Source organism: Chrysochloris asiatica, unplaced genomic scaffold (assembly GCF_000296735.1).
Source record: "Chrysochloris asiatica unplaced genomic scaffold, ChrAsi1.0 scaffold00065, whole genome shotgun sequence".
Taxonomy (NCBI): Eukaryota; Metazoa; Chordata; class Mammalia; order Afrosoricida; family Chrysochloridae; genus Chrysochloris; species Chrysochloris asiatica.
Genome location: NW_006408583.1, coordinates 15,577,293 through 15,596,596, shown reverse-complemented (window position 1 = coordinate 15,596,596; position 19,304 = coordinate 15,577,293). Strand labels below are relative to the sequence as shown.

The 19,304-nt window shown below is 37.3% G+C and overlaps 1 protein-coding gene across 1 annotated transcript in view; it reads left to right on the top strand.

Annotated features, from left to right (window-relative positions):
• TYRP1 (tyrosinase-related protein 1) overlaps positions 1–3,793 on the top strand; it is an 18,552-nt gene extending 14,759 nt beyond the window's left edge. Inside the window, exons 6-7 of the mRNA XM_006864492.1 lie at positions 2,377–2,523; positions 3,588–3,793. Coding sequence (XP_006864554.1) covers positions 2,377–2,523; positions 3,588–3,793 — 353 coding nt within the window. The remainder of the gene's footprint in view (positions 1–2,376; positions 2,524–3,587) is intronic.
• The last annotated feature ends 15,511 nt before the right edge of the window (positions 3,794–19,304 follow it).

Sequence of the window (19,304 nt, the reverse complement as noted above, 5' to 3'; positions counted from 1 at the left end):
ATGTATATACATATATATACATGCACACACTATTATGAGAGGACTTTTGAAGCACACTCATATACGTATATACAGAGCCCTGGCGGCATAGTGGGTTAAGTATTAGGCTGCTAATCACAAGGTTCTAATCCACCAGCAGCTCTGCAGAAGACAGATGAGGATGTCTGCTCTTGTAAAGAGTAAGTTTTGGAAATCCTATGGAGCAGTTTACTGTGGCCTGTAAGGTCACTAGGAGTCAGAATCTACTGGACAACAGTAGATAACACGGGGAAACCTTGCAAACTAGTCTTCTATACACCCAAAGACTGAATTTATCATCAGCAAATCCACAGGGCTTTGTGTCCTCTCACCAGTGGAAATTGTGTTAAGCTTGAAGAGTTAAAGTTGGGTTTTACAACACACTATAAGAAATATCATTTAAAATGCATTCTCTAAAATATTATTTATAAGACCACTTTCCTTCATTCGTACTTGGCTAAAAAATTTATATTATTTTTCAAACCATGGAAATACTTCTGTCGATTAAAACAGCACAAATTGATCGTATTTGGAAAGCATTCTAGATGTTGGATTTTAGGCCTATAATTTGTTATGCACATGAATAAACATTGGAGATTATCTGTTTATCTAGTCAGGCAGACATTCAGTCCGTTTCTGATTTCCCTGTTGTGTGTGTGTGTTGTTGCTGTTGTTGTTGAGCACAGCTGAGTCATTTCTGACTCACAACAACCCTGTATAGAGTTTCCAAGGAGTAGCTGGTGGGTTTGAACTATCAACCTTGTGGTTAACAGTTCAATAATTATCCTACAGTGCCACTCCAGGACTCCTGTGTATACAATGTTGTTTATTGTGAAGGGCCATCAATTTGGCTCTGACTCACAGTGACTCCATATAGGGGTTCCGAGGAGTGGCTGTTGGTTTTGAACCTCCAACCTCATGGTTAGCAGTCAAGTGCTTATCCTACAGTGTCACACCAGGACGCCAATAAAATCTCTAATCCTACCTAACTTGAACCATTAATTGAGAGGTTGGTCAAAATAATTTACTCCATTAGAAAATCATTTAATAAATAATATAAAAGTACATTGATTTGTCAACATGTTAGTGTAAAGTCAAGAACCATTTTTAGGATATGAATTGAATGATCGGCGTTCCACTTCATTTTTTATTTAATAATGAAAATTTAAATTGACAGTAAAACAGTCATTGATGGCAACCTGGATGCGTGTTTTTTAGATTTTTGTAAAGCTCTCGATTAGTGGTAAGGGAGTCCTAGTGGTGTAGTGGGTTACACACTGGGCTTTTAACCTCAGAGTCAGTGGTTCAAATCCAACAGCTGCTCCTCAGGAGAAAGATGAAGTGTCGACTCCCATAGAGATTTACAGCCTCAGAAACCCTATACAGGATACCTCTGAGTTGTAACCAACTTAATGCCACACAACATTAATGGTAAGAGTACACCCGGATATAGGCAGAAAAGTTGTGAGACTCAGAAAATAAGGAAATCCCACAGAATTCCAGCTCTTACAGTTTTCCCTGCAATACAGCTCTTGTGAACAAAGCCTAATACCTTGCCAGTCTTCTCCCTTATTCTCATTACTGCCCTACCTGAGTCTACTCCAACTAAAATTTGTGATATCCATTTGATATTTAATTTTGGAGACAGAAATATTGTACCAGGAAGGAAAATCTGACATAAAGAATATATCTTTTTTTTTTTTTTTGCTGGTCATAGAAACTCACTAATAATATACGTTCCTGTGACTTTTATTAAGATAGAAAATGGAGAAAGGTTATAGAAGCTAATGGGATTCCAGGGCAATCAAATTCAAATTTTTAAGCATTTTTTGCTGATATAAGAAAACCCAGAAAATAAAGTTAATATTGATTTAGTTCACTATAAAAGCTAACTGAGAAATAAAAAATACATTAAACAGAAATATTCTGAATCAAGGACAAACCCCCTTGGATACACTCTCTGTCATTTAAATTGCAGATGCGGCTGTAACAAACTGTAGGTTCAACCTTTCTTTAGCTTTGAGAAATAAGTTTAATAAATTTTATCTGAATTAATATCTATAATTTAAAAAGAAAGCAATGATTATCACAGATGATGAAACACTAAAACTTCCTTGCTTTCAAACTTTGTTTTTCACTGGGTGATAGGCAGGTGCGGCGCTTCAAGTATTTGAACTCTGTTTCATCTAATTCCCTGCCCTATTCTAGTGGAATATTTTTGTGTCTTTATTCACTATAAAATATGAAATGACATTTTTCATGCTCTCCTTGAATGTTCTTGGACACCTTTAGAATATAATAGTGACACTAATATTAACTCTTTGGGTCTATTAACAAGTTGTCTTTGACCTATTTTAGATATATCATCATTCCCATTGGAAAATGCCCCTATTGGCCACAATCGACAATACAATATGGTGCCATTCTGGCCTCCAGTGACCAGCACAGAGATGTTTGTTACTGCTCCAGACAACCTGGGATATGCTTATGAGGTGCAATGGCCTAGTGAGTGTCTACAGTTTAATTCCATTGTGGAAATTTCCAAAAGTAGATTTGTTATCTTTCAAGTAAAATCATCAGAATATCAGGAGTTCCTGGGTGGCACAAACCATTAAGCCAATGCTAGGGATCACAGTTCTATTCTGTCACACACAGGGTCACCATGAGAGCAACTGATTTTTGCCACAATATATCTGTGGCTTACATTATCCATTTGGACTTTGAAACTTCTGTTTTGATTTTCAATATTTGTTGAGGGCCAGTTCTGACTTGGTGTTGAGCTAGTAATATCACATACTACCTCATGTAATCTGTACCACTGTGTGAGATACATATTATAACTTATTTTACTAACAAGGCAACTGCAGCTTAGATAGGTTAATTGTCAAAGCTAATATTTCCATAAGGGACAAGAATGAGTTTTGAGCTTACACCATGGAATATGACTTTTTTTTACTGTATAATGCCATATTCTGGTGTGATGCTGTGGAATAAAGCACTGAACTACAAGGTCGGTTTGAACCACTAGGTCAGAAGCTCAAACACACCAGCTGCTCCTTAGAAACCCAATACAGGGTCACTATGACTCAGAACCGCCTCGATGAAACTTAACAACAACTACAATGTCATCTTCATGTATTTATCCTAAATGAAGAGAGGCTAAGATGCTCTAAATCCTCTTTCCTGGAATTTTGAAATTTAAATTTTTCTCACTTAATTTCAAGTCTCAATCTCCACAAAGACAGTTACAACTTATTGGAAAAGCAACTGTGATGGATTTGAACAGACCTGGGCTCCCAAACCAACTATATTGCCTATTAAACAAAGAACATTCTGGACAAGAGACCGTCCTTACCTTTTGAATGGAAATGATAACGTGTATCCTAATAGGGAGCAGTCATTTAATGAAGTTAGAAATGCCTGTGAGAAGTGTTGTTATAGGTATTGTGTTACAATTAAAAAAATTAAATGTGAGATTTCTGCAACCATGCTTACGTTTGTGTCAACTATCGTTGACATGGTAACTATTTAATTATTCACTTGTATTCTCTCTTTCTTTTTTCGAATAGGTCGAGATTTTAGTGTTTCAGAGATTGTTACTATCGGAGTAGTTGCTGCTTTATTAGCGGTTGCACTCATTTTTATTGGTGCTTCTTGTCTGATTCATGCCAGAAGCAAGATGGATGAAGCAAATCAGCCTCTCCTATCTGATCAATATCAACACTATGCTGACGAATATGAAAAAATCCAGAGTCCTAATCAATCTATGGTCTGAAGACAAAGTGACATAGTCTCTCAAAATATTCTACAGAAACTCATTCAGTACACAAAACCACCTGGTGGAAATAATGGATTGAGCCATGAACTGGATTCTCTTTCCCTTAGTTCCTTTCTGTTTTATCCATGTTAATGTAAGGATTAAAGTTCCAGATGTTAATTTCCAGGATTAGGAGGAGTCATTAACAAGTTTCTCATGTGTTATGTTTATCGGCTCTGTTGAAAATGGTGCTTTGCACCAATTCTGTGGTATTTCAGCAAATAGTGTTCAGATCACTGATCTGTTTTAAGGGTTGACTCTATGGAGTCCTGGTCTGGTGCATTAGGAGAAACTTGGACTAATAACCACAAGGTTGGAGGTTCAAACACACTAGCCACTCTTTGGAAACCCTATACAAGGTCACTATGCATCAGAATTGACTCAAAGGTACACACAACAACAATATATAATCATGTAAATATAAAGCTGTGCTTTGTAAGTTTATGTGCAAAATAATAATGATACATAGTAAATCTCTTTTTAAAATGCATGAGTAGACATTTCTACAATGTTAAACTGTATATACATTTATTGATGTTGGCCAACAGATATAAAATCAGTTAAGATTAATTGTTTGGAGTTGTAAATGGAACCCAGATTAGAAACATTTTCAAAATAGTCTTCTTTCTTGGGGTATCAACATGTTTAGTCTAAGAATCATGCTCAAAACACCACCGAATTATTTGTCACATTTTGAACAGGTGAAAGTCTTCATTTGTTTAATGGATGGTAGTTAGCACCTGTGCTTACTATTGTGTGCTCCTTTCTCACCCAATTCACTGGAAAAGGAAGTACCCATCTGCAAAACTAGGGCATGGGGGTTAACATCTGACCTCTGACTTCACAAAGGGGAAGAAGATGCAAACTCCTTAACCAAAACCAATCTCTGTGAGGCTAAGGTGAAACATGCCCCCCAGTCTTCCACATTCTCACCAATTCTGACACCGATTATCCCTCCCACAAAACTTTACTTCCTTGCTGGGTTTGATAATCTTTTACCCACAGGCAGTACTCACAATTATGGGTTTACTAGGGAAGTTAAGGGAGTCCTGGTGCTGTGCTGTAGGATAAAGCACTGGACTGCAAGATCGCTTTGAACCACAAGGTCAGTGATTCAAACTCACCAGTTGATCCTAGAAAAGCCTATATATGAGTCAGAACCCAATCAATGGCACTTAACAACAACTACAACAGGGAAGTTAAAGAGGGTACATTTCAGGATCAGAAACAACTCAGGATACAGCAATACCCTGGTCAGGAACACCGCTGCTTAGACATACTGCAAGCACAGCCTCTCAGCCATGTGGTCTGTTGGCCTCTGCCCTACTCAGACAACTGCTCTCAGCTCCTTTAGCTCAGCTGATAAATGTGAAAGAAACCCACTCAGTTCTGCAAGCCAAGCTGGTGTTCAATGGCACTGACTTTTACCCATTCCATAAGCCAGCAAGCCCATGGATCTGTCTCTCCATGCTGCCACCTCTAACACCGTCACTTCTCCATGCAAGGACCTCGTTGTCCAAAGGATACACTCTACGAGTAGCTCTTCTTTCTTGATGGTCTTCAGAACCTCTGTTTCTTCTTCTGAGATGACTCATTATAAACCCAGTGGAATGACAAAACCAACCAATCCCCATATTAAAGTTACATACATACTATTTGCAGGCACCCAACCAGTCATTTCGTGGGAATTAAAAAAGCTATGGTTGTACCTTACCATCCATATACAAAGGGGCTTCAAAACATTCATGGGGGAAAAAATGGAATTAAAGACCATGGAATTTTTTCATGACTTTTTGTAGCCCCTTCGTATTTCACTCCCAGTTCATTCTTTAATGTTTTGAAAGTCCACAAAGACCCCTTGAAAGTATAGACCATATCTCATTGTGTTCCACCAATGGCCTTCAGATCACTGTGCTTCATACACATAGCACTGTCTTATCATTTACCAGGATTTTATGTATTTTCACAAATAATATTGCTTAGAACATCTGATCATTCACCTGCCATTTCTATGCTATTCTGTTAGAATGCTATTCTTCTCCCCATCTCCCAACCACATCCAATTACCGTCCATATCCCTCACCCTATCCTTTCCTCCACCATTCCACCATCATCTACAAGTCGTTTGTCTCTTCTTGGTCTTATGCGACTTACGCAACAATCTCGGTGGGAAAACTCTGTACCCGGCTTGTAAGTGATGACACATTTTATGCAAAACCAATTTTTTAAGAAAATAATAGCAATGATATACTATAGAAAATGGGTAATATGATATAAACAATAAGCAGAAACAAGATTAAAGTTATGGAGTGCTGGTTGCAAGTTGGGCTACTAATCTCAAGGTCAGCAGTTTGAAACTACCAGACGTTCTGCAGAAGAAAGATGAGGCTTTCTGCTCCCATAAAGATTTACAGGCTCGGAAACCCTATGCAGGGTCACTCTGAGTTGAACTGAATCCATACCACATAACCACCACCACCACATACCCAACTGGTTATTGGGATTCCCTACATTAGGCAACTGTAAGGTCATATCGACAAGATAAACAGACAAAATATGTTAGTAAATAACCATGCTCATAACAGGATTCTTTTAACTTTCAAATAGTATTGTTTAGTTTCTTCTCTTCAAATACATTTTGATTTTTGAAAATATTATGTCCTGAAAGCTTTTTAGAGACTCTACTGCATAAACTACCAGCTGTTCTGCAGGAGAAAGATGAGGCGTTCTGCTCCCGTAAAGATTTACAGCCTCAGAAACCCTGTGCAGGGTCGCTATGGGTCGGAACCGACTCCATGGTACTTAACAACAACAACAATAGCATAATATAAGATTTATTTGTACATACAACATCAATGAAACTAAGTCTTACATTTCATTTTTTGTGGAAATTTACTAATTATTCCTTTCATAAATATTAAGCACATACTGGAGGTCTGGTAGTGTAGTGGTTACGAATCAGGCTGCGAGCCACAAGGTCAGCAGTTCGAAACTACCAGCTGTTCCGTGGGAGAAATATGAGGCTTTCTGCTCCTGTAAAGATTTATAGCTTCGGAAACCCTATGCAGGGTCGCTATGAGTCAGAACTGACTCCACGGCACACAACAACTACAACAACATATGTCATACATAGGAGTCCTGGTGTTGCACTGTGTGGGTTAATGTGCTGCAAAGTCAGTTTGAACAGAAAAGTTGGTGGTTCAAGCTCACCAATTGCTCCTTGAAAATCTTATACAGGGTTGGAATTGACTCGGTGGCACTTAATAACAAATCTTATACAGGGTTGGAATTGACTATGGGTTGGAATTGACTCGGCGGCACTTAATAACAAGACAACATAGTTCAAGGCACTAGGCATTGGGAAGGGGAAGAGAATCAAGGATAGTAAAATTGTAAAGTGACAGTTGACTTTGGCTTCAAGAGTGCTAAAGGATTCACAACACACAAGGCATACCATACAAAAGGGACAGTATGAGCAAAGACATAAAAGTTTAAAAGAACATGATATATCCAAAAATATATAATGATTCAGTGTGGTTGGATCACAGTTTCCAAGGAGAGAGTAGTAAGAAAGGCTATGGAAAAAAAATCAAATCTTCTGTACAAAGTCCTAGGAAATTTGGATTTTAATCCGTAGCAAGGGAAAACTAGGGGAAGTCAGAAATAACCTGGTATTTGACAAAGATATTGATAGTGGTGATATTTGTAGATAACATTAGTGAGATGTCATTTGGAATGGTTGTTGTTGTTAGGGACCATTAAGCTGGCTCCAACTCATAGCGACCCTGTGCACAACAGAACGAAACCCTGCTCAGTCCTGTGCCAGTCTCACAACTCTTGCTACAGTTGAGCCCATTGCTGCTGCCACTGTGCCAATCCATCTCATTGGGGGTCTTCCTCTTCTTCATTTACCCTCCACTTTACCAAGTGTAATGTCCTTCTGCAAGGACTGGTCCCTTCTGATATGCCCCAAGAATGAGAGACAATGTCTTGTCAACCTAGCTTCTAATGAGCATTCTGGCTATATTTCTTCCAACACATATTTGTTTGTTCCCGACAGACCATGATACTCTTAATATCCTTCTCCAGCATCATACCTCAAATGCATCATTTTTTCTAAGGTCTTTCTTATTCACTGTCCCAACTTGCACATGCATATGAGGCTATTGAAAATGCCCTGGCTTGGGTCAGGTGCACCTGGAATGGTTAGGATCATTCTTATGTAATAATTTGTAGGAATGTGGAAGAGGGTATGCCCTAAAACATACCAAACAAATTCTAAATATTCGGGGGAGGGGGTTGTTTTATTTTAAAAGAAAACTGTACTTATTATCTTATAAATACAGTTGTGATCATTTCTTCCTTGGTTTGTTGCTTTATTTTTTCTGTAAGGTCTTTGGTTGTCTTTGTACTTTTTGTGCAGTTTTTTTTTTTGTTTTGTTTTGTTTTAAAGTATTTACTGTGGATTGAGTGAAAGTTTACAGGGCAGATCATCAGTTTTACATTCAACAAATCATATACTTTGTTTCATTGCAATGATTATAATCCCCTCCATGTACCATCAGTGAACAGTATTTCTCTCTATTCATTTTAGCTCTTTTTTTTTAAACACTCAGGCATATATAATAATTTACACCACCAAAGGGCACATTCTGCAAACCTGCCTCCTGGTGGCCAGCTCTAAGTCCCTCTCTTTCCATGAGTCCAGAGTCCTCAGCTGCTCCCTCTCTCCATGCCCCTATCTCTGCCTCCATCTCTGGTATTGCTGCTTCTCTGGATAGGGTCCCACATTCCACTTGTGTTCTTCTCCCTTGATAGTCCTAGGGTCCTCTGTTTCTGGACTATAAGATTAACTACTCCCCCATTTTTGTTACAAAACTTCTACCTTTACAATTGTGACAGTTGCTATTAGTCATGATAACAATTACTCACTAGTGAATCATAAGGATCTTATCACCATCCCTTTTCACCAAACCCATCTAGACAAGATGAAAACTCTTCATTGAGGACTCTACCTTCCCTCACACACTCTTAAACTAAACTCCCTCTTGAAAACTTGTAAGCCAGTCACTTTGTGCCTTTATCATCCCCTCATTTTAGATAGCCAATGTGTAAGTTGCCAGTCCCTATCTACCCTGTATACAGAGGGGATAGGATTGATACTTGATATGAAGACTCCTTCCTTATCTGTTGGTATTTAGATTTTTGTACAGTTTTGTAATATCTTATAAGTTTGTCTTGATAAGTGACCATTGTTGCTGTTGTTGTTATCTGTCTTCAAGTTGATTCTGACTCATAGCAACCCTGTACGAGGTTTCCAAGGGACAACTGGTGGATTTGAACTGTCGATCTACGGCTAGCAGTCCAGTGCTCACCCTATCGTGTGCAATCTTTGAGATGCTTGCACTGCTCTTAGCCCTTCTATTCTTTATAAAACATATTAATGAGGTTATAAAGCACTTATTGGAAAATCCAATTCCATACCACTTTAAACCATTCTTCCTTGTTGCATAAATACCCACCACATGTCAGTGCCACATACAGAGTTAAGCTGTAAAGCCTCAAAGGAGTGGGTAGAAATACTTGACTGAACTATCCCATGCAATCAAGAATGAAAAGTTATTATTTTTGTGGTCTTCTGAAGTTATATACTATTGTCATTCCCAAAAGTAGATTTTAGATATAATGTCCCCTTAGAACTCCATGTAATCTTTATAGTTGGATGCCAGGAAAAAGCAACTTTAGGCTGGCAAAATAAATGTTCTAAGAGTTTGTTATAAAATATTCATTCTGAGCTGTATACATGGATATTCAATAACGTTATGCACGTTTTTCATTGCCATACCCTAGTACAAATTTTTATCAACCAACTAACCAACCAATGGAAAATCAAATTCACCAAAGAGCTAGCATTAAAAAATAAAGGAAAAAGAATTTTAAAGAATACATTAACAAATTGAGTACAGGAAAGAGATAAAATGTAATAAGAAAAATTCATAATATAGTAGTTCAAAAACACAATTTCAAAATTATATGGTAAAGGATTTTTTTTTTTTTTTACAAAATTAACTGGAGATTCCAGTGGATTGAAATTCCAATAGGATTCAATAGTGCAATCTGACCAATAAAGGAAAAAAATGCTATGAAAATTAACGATAAAAAGAAAATATGCTAATAGATTTGTCCTCATTAATTAAGAAGCTGAAGTCTATGGTGCCACATCTGAAGTCCTTATTCAGTCTTTAAGACTGCACCGTAAGGGGAACATTGACAAATTTGAATGTGTCCTCTTCATTATTACTTCTAATTAGCTACTACTCTGAGAGAGAAACTAGGCAGTCATCCTTGAATTGAACCATGTTACTCAAGCTTTACAGTCAACTAAACGATAATTTTATTACAATAGTCCATATTTATTGAGCAGTTAATATATTCTAAGCCCTGAGCTTACTCTATAAATCTCCACTAGGGCAGTATTAAAATCACTTTTAGAGGTCATAACAGTGGGTGGGGTTTAATATCTCATGGAAGAGAAAAATTTTTTTTAATTAAAAAACTAATGTGAACAGACTTATAAAGGCAACACAATTAGTAAGCAGCTAACTAAGAATACAATCTAAGCCTATCATTTTCAGAGAAAATGAAATCGTTTGTCAAGCATATATTGTTTAGCATCTATGATGGCTATGGTTTGGGGTCAACTTCACTGGGCCAGGATTCTCAGTGGTTTTGCAGTTAAAATCTAGTAATTCCCCATGATGAGGTCTGCTATCAGCAGCCAATCAACTGAAATGGAGCTTCCTTGGGGGTGTGGCCTGCTTCCAATATATTAGACACTCAGGCAATGCTCCCTCCCATTTCCTGCTGGGTCTAGATTCTGTGTCTGATTCATCAGGCAACCTTTGACTGTTTGGACTTAAGCCTGTGGCCTGCTGCTTTATTGCCTACCAATCCTGGGCATCAGCAGCAGTCAGCCATCTTACCTGTCCTACCTGCTAATTTGTTGTTTGATCTGCAAATCTTCATTCCTCAGGCCTTGTAGCTACATAAATCAGAAGCCTGTAGCCTGACATCTGACTTGGGACTGATCACCTTTCACTGGACTTCAAACTTCAAGCATTCTGAGCCTACTAGCAGCTCAGCAGGAGAAACATGAACGTTTTTGCTCCTCCAAAGATTCACAGCCTCAGAAAACCTATACAGGATGTTTTAAGTCGGAACTGACTTGACGGCACTTACCAACAATAGTAATAACTGTGTGAACAGTTCCTTGATATAAACCTCTGTTTACATATTTACATACACATATATAAGCACTAATTATGTTTCTCTAGAGAAATGAGACTAAGACACCATCCTATTGGTTATTTGCACTGTGGGTTAGGTCTTGGGCTGGTAACCATAAGGTCAGCGGTTCAAATCCACCAACTGCTCTGGAGGAGAAAGATGAGGCTGTCATCCCATAAAGATTTACAGTATCAGAGGGTCCACTTGTTGACAGTGGGTTTGTTTTGTTTTTTGGGGGGGTGAGTGGGTTTATGAGTTACCATTATTAATGTAAAGGTGTTGATGAGAAATACTTAATTACCTGCTACCGAACTGCTTTTTTTATTCCCCAAGAACACACTTAATTTTCTAAGTGGGTATGCCGGAGAATGCAGAGTCTATGAGGCAAGACTAGAATGTAAAAGCACAGAAGAACAACTTTGACAAAGAAACAGTCCTAGGAACACAGGGATTATGACCAGTCCAGTCAGGGTGACCATCTCTTCTAGTGCAGTCACAGAGAATGTTTACCAAGGGCACAGAGGACTAGGCATAATTTCTTTACTTGTCAGAAATCTATATGGACCCAAGGAAAAAGGAAAGCCAATATAGCTATTAAAAAGAGGCAGAGGTTAAGATAGATAAGAACCAAGAATATGGAATTAATCATTTAGAAAAGATTAACTATCTTCTAGAAAAAATTATCCAGAAGCAAATTAAGCCTTGAAAATTGGAAACATGTAATTATATAGATAAGGCGCTATATTGAATGTTCATTAAGAGAACATTTAGTCTGAATAAAATAAGCATAGATTATATAATGTATTTTCTTAATGCAGTTTTAAATTTATTTTAACAGAGAGCGAAATTGTTGGATCTTCTTCTTTGCTCATTCCTAGTAGAATCCCTTACACATAATACTATATGGATAAATGTTTATTTGAAATAACAATGGTATGAAATAAGAAGAACTGTGACTGAGCTAATCAATGCAAATGAAAGGAAAATGATTATGATCTCAGAATGAGAGGGCTGCTTATTCAGAATTTGTCAAACCTGATTATCTAGAGGGCAGTAAATACTCTGACAATTGAAATGTTTCCATTGCTATAAAAGTATATTTTATGTTTATGAAAAACAGTTAATTCCAATGACCTGGTTGAATAACTACTAAAATTGTAGTCTTTTCATTCTCTACTATCCCAAACTTACATGCATCTAATGTCGTGTCTGGTTTTAAAAACAAGAAAAAAAGATATACTCACGAATGTTTTGCAATAGAAACACACCATTGTACATTATTAAGTTGTTTTTATCGTATAGCTAGGTACACCAGTTTCGTTCTGCTGTGCATGGGGTTGCTATGAATCGGTTCCTACTCGATGGCACCTGACAACAACAACAGGTACACCAGTAATATTGTTGTTATTAAGTGCCGTCAAGTCAGTTCTGACTCACAGTGACCCTGTATAAGGTTTCCAAGATTGCCAGTGCAAATCTGTGAGGAAGCAGAAAGCCTCATCTTTCTCCCTAGGAGAGGCTAGTAGGCTCAAACTACAATCTTGTGGTTCACAGTACCGTGCTTATCCTACAGAGACACTGCACCTCCACACCAGTAATCCACACCTTTATTTGAAGACCTACCTGGTAGCCTGAGTAGTTTGTATTATGTAGAAATTCAAAGTTTAACCTTTTACAGAAAACAGAGTTAATCCTGACCTAGCCTAAGGATTGTCAGCTGCTAAAAAAAAAAAAAAATCATTACTAGTTACTTGGAAAATTAAACACAAAAGTACATTTTATACCCCCACCAAAAAAACAAAAAACAAAACAAAAACCAGAGGGAATAGAAGCAAATACTGTTGAATGATGATGCACGGAGGAGATTGTAATCATTGCAATGAAACAATGAGTGTACAACTGATGTTGCCTCATGCAAACTAACACTCAGTTCACAATAAAAAGTTTTTTAAAAAGTACATTTTACATCAAACAAAGAGGGGAAAAAGCAGATCTCCGGGAGTGGCGGCAGTGGGGGAGTTAATTCATGAAAATACATTAAACATCAAGCACTTTTTTTCTTTAATGAGATCATTATTAATTTTAGGAAACAGCAATTTCTATCCGAAAGAAAATGTAATTGTATTCTATGTAGGAAGCTGTAAACAAAGAAATTATCATCTAAAACGGGAAAAAAATAAATAATGATTTAACAACCAAACAATGTGACAAAACTAAAGTGGAAGAAGAGTCAGGGATGAAATGTGATACATTGTAAAGACAGGACTGTGACAAAAGCTGAGTTCCCATTATCCACAGTTGGACATCAAAAGATGATAACTTAAAATGATTTAGGTGGAAAGTGTTGTTTTTGATAAGTACCACTGAGTCCGTTTTGACTCATAGAAACTCTATCTAGGGTTACTGAGGAAAAACAGCTGGTGGGTTTGAACCACTGCCTTGTGATTAGCAGTCCATTGCTTATTACAGTGCCACAACAGGACGCTAATCGATGGAAAGTAAAAGCTTAAATATTATTTAGAAACAAGGAGGCAAAAATAATTGCATGTGGGAAGTTTGATCTGTGTGTAGGGACAGTTGAAACTGGGGGCCTTATTAACCTTAACATTTTATTCTATTTATTTATTTTTAAACTTGACCTTTTATAAGGAAATTTTAAATAAGAACAAGAACTAGACTGCAAAGTGCAAGGTCAATGGTTGAAACTTGTCAGCTACTCCTTGAAAACCTGGACAGGATTTTTAGGATTCAGAATTGACTTAATAATAATAACAAGTTTACTTTTCATTTTTTTCTCTCCGATTGTAGAGATTTCTCAGAAATGTGGGCCATTAGTTTTAGGACAAGGCAAAGAGAATAGAGAAGAAAATTTATCATGGCTTTTTAACAGAAATTACTAGCAAAATGAGTAAAACCAATTATTAACTCATTTGATTAAAGAAATTAAAGCATACATGGGGAAACATTGGCATGTTTTAAAATTTAGGCTTCAAAACAGATTTCTGCAATTTTATTTCCTGCAATAGTCTTCAGATGCAGCCAGCTAAAAATGGAACAGAATATCACCACAAGATGGCATCTTTGAACACATTTCAAATTGTTGATTATGAACATCAAATGTCTCCAACTAAAATGAACAGTGAAGGCATCCGCTCTTTCTCTAATGGTTTAAATAATAATAATAATAAATGTTTCATGTAATTCTTATGCACAAAAGTAATGCAATTTTCATTTTGGTGGAAATTTTGGGTAAGATTAGAATCTCCACATGGCTGAAACTCCCAACTAAATAACCTTAACAAAAATGTGTCTTCTTTATTGCCTAAGACTCTCTGGTATATATTATTGACCTTCTTCGTGATCACTGATCATCAGGGCTTTCCTCCGCCCCACAGTGAAGGGTCAGTAGCATATAATCTGCAAGGTTTCACATTCAATAGGTGATTATGCCAGTACTAAAGACACTGATGGAGTCCTGCTGTTGCGCTGTGGGCTAATGTGCTGCTTCAAAATCAGTTTGAACCGTAAGGTCGCCCCTCGTAAACCCTATACAGGGTCTCCATGGGTCAGAACCAGCTATACAGCACTTTACAACAACAACAACAAAGACACTAATAATTTGTGAAAAGGGTGAAAGGGAATCAGGGCCATTGAGCCACTGAGAGCACAAACCATTAAAGTCACTGTTAGCTTCGCAGATGTATACCTAAAGCTTTCAAAGAAAATCTGCCCTAATAGAATTTTGGGTTTGGTTTTTAATAATTTTTATCTTATTCTGAAAAAGATTTTCATATGAAAGAAAAGTTGGAAGAAGAATGAGCTACCATATATACTGCATCTACTGTACATACCACTTGCCATGGCACTGTAGGATAAGCACTGGTCTGCAAGGTCAGTGGTTCAAATCCACCAGCTGATCTCAGAAACCCTATGGATGGTTGCTAAGAGTCAGAAATTGACTCAATGGTAAGCAGTAGCAGCAGCAGCATTTTTTACTGCATTTTTCTTTACTATTCTCTACTTTCCTGCATGCATATACTATTATTATTATTATTAAGATGGTTCCTGAACCATTTTGACAGTAAGAGCAGACATCATGATCCTTGCTCCCTATTCCAATTTGTATCTCTTCAGACCACTCTTGGGATCATCCTCTTACATAAGCCCCAAATAACTGTAAAAGTCATCAAATTTAACATGCACAAAACATGATTTTCTAATATGCTAATGTCCTCAATCGTTTCAAAAATGTCCTTTACAGTATTTTTTAACTAATTTAATACTTTGAAACCAAAATAAAAATAAAAGCCCCAAAATATCAGAAACATAAGAGAAAATTGTTGAAGTCAAGGTATTAGGAAAAAAAAAAAAAACCACCCACTGCCACGCAAATTACACCTTGTGTAAATTTCACTGGAGCAGAAGATAGCTTTATCTTTCTTCTATAGAGCAGCTGTGGGTTTGAACTGCCCACCTTGCGGTTAGCTGTCCATTGTTTATCCTAAAGTACCATCAGGGCTCCTTATTAGTTAAAAACAAAACACAAAACTCATTAGTAAAGCCTAAAAAGTAAGGAAAAATAAGATGAACTTCTTCCAACTACCCACCCCCCCAAATTTGTATCTGTGGTAGACAACATTAGGGAACTAACGTTGTATCTGTACATCCGATTGACTTCCTGTCTCTTCTGTTTATTAAGAATGTGTCCTTAAGTCAAATTGCTTCTCCAAGTCTCAGTTTCCTTTTCTGTAAAATAAGAACCAAACACAACCCATTGTCTATATAGAGTTACTGAGACTGTAAATTTTTACTGGAGCAGCTGGTGGGTTTGAACCGTCAACCTTTTGGTTAGTAGCCCAACAACTAACCCACAGAACCACCAGAGTTCTCCGATCACGTCTTATAATAATGGTCCTTCGGAAATAGCAATTTAGGGGATATTAAAAAAAAAAAAAAAAACAATGCATGGCAAGTATATTCCTCGAAGGTCTGGAATGTAGCAAGTGCTTAATAAATCTTAACTTTAATTCTTAGAACCATGCAAATTTAACAGTATCCATCAGTTTGCTCAAAAAATGTATTGAGGGGGAAATTCATCCTCCAAACTTCAATCTAGTGGTTCACTCTGCCATGTTGCATTCTGGTTTCCAGGTGAATGCTCTCATCCCACTGCCATCGAGGGGCATGTCACAGCTAATTATCTGCCATCACGCCCAGTTGCATTGGAGGTTCCTTGCCTGCTGCTGCTGGGGCCACGGTGCTGTCTGCTGATTCATTTGCATTGTCTCTCGGGTATAGCTACTGCGTTTGGATCACACAGAATGCAGCCCAAGGGCCAACTGGCAGGCCCAGCTGAATCGTGGAAAATACCTAAGGCCCCTCCTCATTAGTGAGTGAGTAATGTGGGGGGTGTTCGCTGGTTCACACACCCTGGCAATGTAAATGGTCATCTGTTGCCTCATCTGCTTTTCCGCGTCTGGGGTGCAGGACCAGATCGGCTGAGGAACTTTGCTAGCATTTATGCAAATAACTATTGGGGCTCCTGGGTTTGGCATCCTTTCCTTTCAGAAGCTTCGTTTGTGGCTGCACCGTCTGCCTCCTTTGTAATTTCTCAGCTTTGTGAGGAAAGTTCTAAACAGATTTCCTCCAGATTTGTATTTATGTTCCTTCACTATGAAGAGTCTGAAACTCTTCCCTATATGTTAAATGCATGCTGTTCAATGTCTGAATGATAGTAATAATGTTTGCATTGGAACTCTAAAAGAGCATATATTTGATACAGAATCAGACGATGTACTTCAAGATAGATGTTCCACATTAAGGGGGGATTGAATGCCCTTAACTGTGTCCCCAGTTAACATTTATAATACATACATAAAAGGTAGAATACATAAAATGTAGAATTGCACGATTGAGTCCTGTTAGGCATTCACATGTGTTATAATATTAACCCAATTCAGTTTATTCTCTCCACTGTACTGCAGAACACATGTATTAAAAAAAAAAAGGAAAATGAATTTGATTTCAAATATTTTACTAAAAAAAATTGTCATTTCTTAAATTACTGACTTCATTAAGTAACACATTGGAATCGTCACTAGCATAATACTGAGAGACAAGTATACGCTTTCAGCTTGGTATGAATTCTGTTAATGCATGAAGTATTCACTTTTTTTCTTCAATCTACATCATGTTATACTTTGTACTATGAGATATTCGTATAGAAACCAAATTAAAATTTTGCTTAGAAAAGAAGAAAGAAAATAAAGCGTTGTAAATAAACCCCAGCTGTAGTGTGGCTCTGTTGGTTAATGCACCAGACTGCAAAGCCGTTTGAACTGCAAGGTCTGTGGTTCAAGTTCACCAGCTGCTTCTCGGAAACGCTATACAGGGTCGCTATGGGTCAGAACCGACTTCCACAGCACTTAACAACAAAGCAAATGAGGAATTTATCTACAAGGACTGAGGAAAGTACTGGAAATGGTGAGGTTTAAGGCTGATTTCCTCTAGGTGTCAGTATAACCCTAGAACTTATAAACGTAGGGCTCACTGAAGAACTCAGTACATACAGTAAGCATGTATGCTGCCACACATCTGTTGTTGGAATCTTTTTCTTTTGAAGATTTAACTAAGTTTGCAACAAAAATAATCATTTTAGATACTAGAACAGACTTTGTACTATACTAGAAAGAGCAAACTGTGGCTATGATACAGTTTTGCAAAAAAGCACTGTTTTCCAAATCGTTTTTGGCATTATAAGACCCTGACATCTATTCTTGGCTAAATTGACTTACCCTGTCCATTACAGAAATATTATTGATGTTTTAAACTCAAGTTATAAAATATCAAACATAATTTTTGATGCTAATTAAAATAATTGGATTCCATTGGCATGGCATCTTGAACTACACCTTTAGCACAAATAGAGTCGATTTGTTTAATTAAACTAGCATGGAATTTAAAAAACAACACAACATAAAAGGCTCTAAGGAATGAATACTTTATTATGCATCTTAACACATACTCTGTAGAAACACCAGAATTCCTATATTTCCTGCCATAAAGAATTCTTAAAACATTTCCTTTCTCTTCCTCTATCTAAATTAATTCCCTTAATTAAGTAGGCTATGTATCAACTAGACTACTGGTGTGGCACCGTAGGATAAGCACTCGACCTCAAAGTAGGTTTGAACTGCAGGATCGGTGGTTCGAACTCACCAGCCGCTCCTCAGAAACTCTATACAGGGTTGTTATGAGTCGGGAATGGCTCGAGAGCATACACAACAACAACAATGTATCAACTGGATACCTCTCAATGATCATAGCAGAAAGTTAACAGTGAAAGATATAGAAAGATCTATATCCATATATTTAGTACATTTCAGAAACGCATTACCTATGAGTTATCCTCTGAAACTTTATTTTAAAAAAGATGTCAACCCATAAGAAAATTGAAAGAGTAAAACAATGAATGGTGTCCATTCCTGACACCTGTTACTCAAGGGCTCTATTTCCTGCATTTGGGTTCTGAAAGACCCTCATGGGTCCTTCCAGTACAGTATCCTATGCGATTAAGTTATCTTAAATATTTTCTTCTCCTTGTATGAAAAAAAAAAAAAAAAAAAAAGCTCACATCAAGAGAGTCAATAAAGGGAACATTGACTTGGTAGCCTGAGTAAAAATACATCGTGTCAACTTCTAAAATAATGTGCAAATTTTTAAGTTATTCTCAAACACCAGTCGCAATTTTTTGAGGCCTTCTTTTGCACTTGGTCAAAATATATAGAATATTTCATTTTTCATTTGAGAAGATTCGTGGAATTTGTTTGTTTGTTTATAATATCTTTGAAGACCTCTATGGCAATTATAAGTTTAAAAATAATGCAGGTGTTTCCTATTTCCACTGTAATAAGTCATCAAAAACTTGAGGCTTAAGATACGTATTCCTTCACAGTCTGCAGTCCGGTAGTCCAAATGAGTTTCACTGTGCTCTTCCATTTCACCTGCGTTTTCCAGTTTCTAGAGTAGCACTGTTTGCATCCTATGGCTTGGCTTGTGGACCGTGCTCCATCTTTAAAACCTGCAGCATTGCATCTTTTCTCTTACACTACTTTTGTCTGCAGGCTTCTTCCCTTCTCTGTCAAATTTCTCTCTACCTCTGTTTTATATACATTTGTGATTG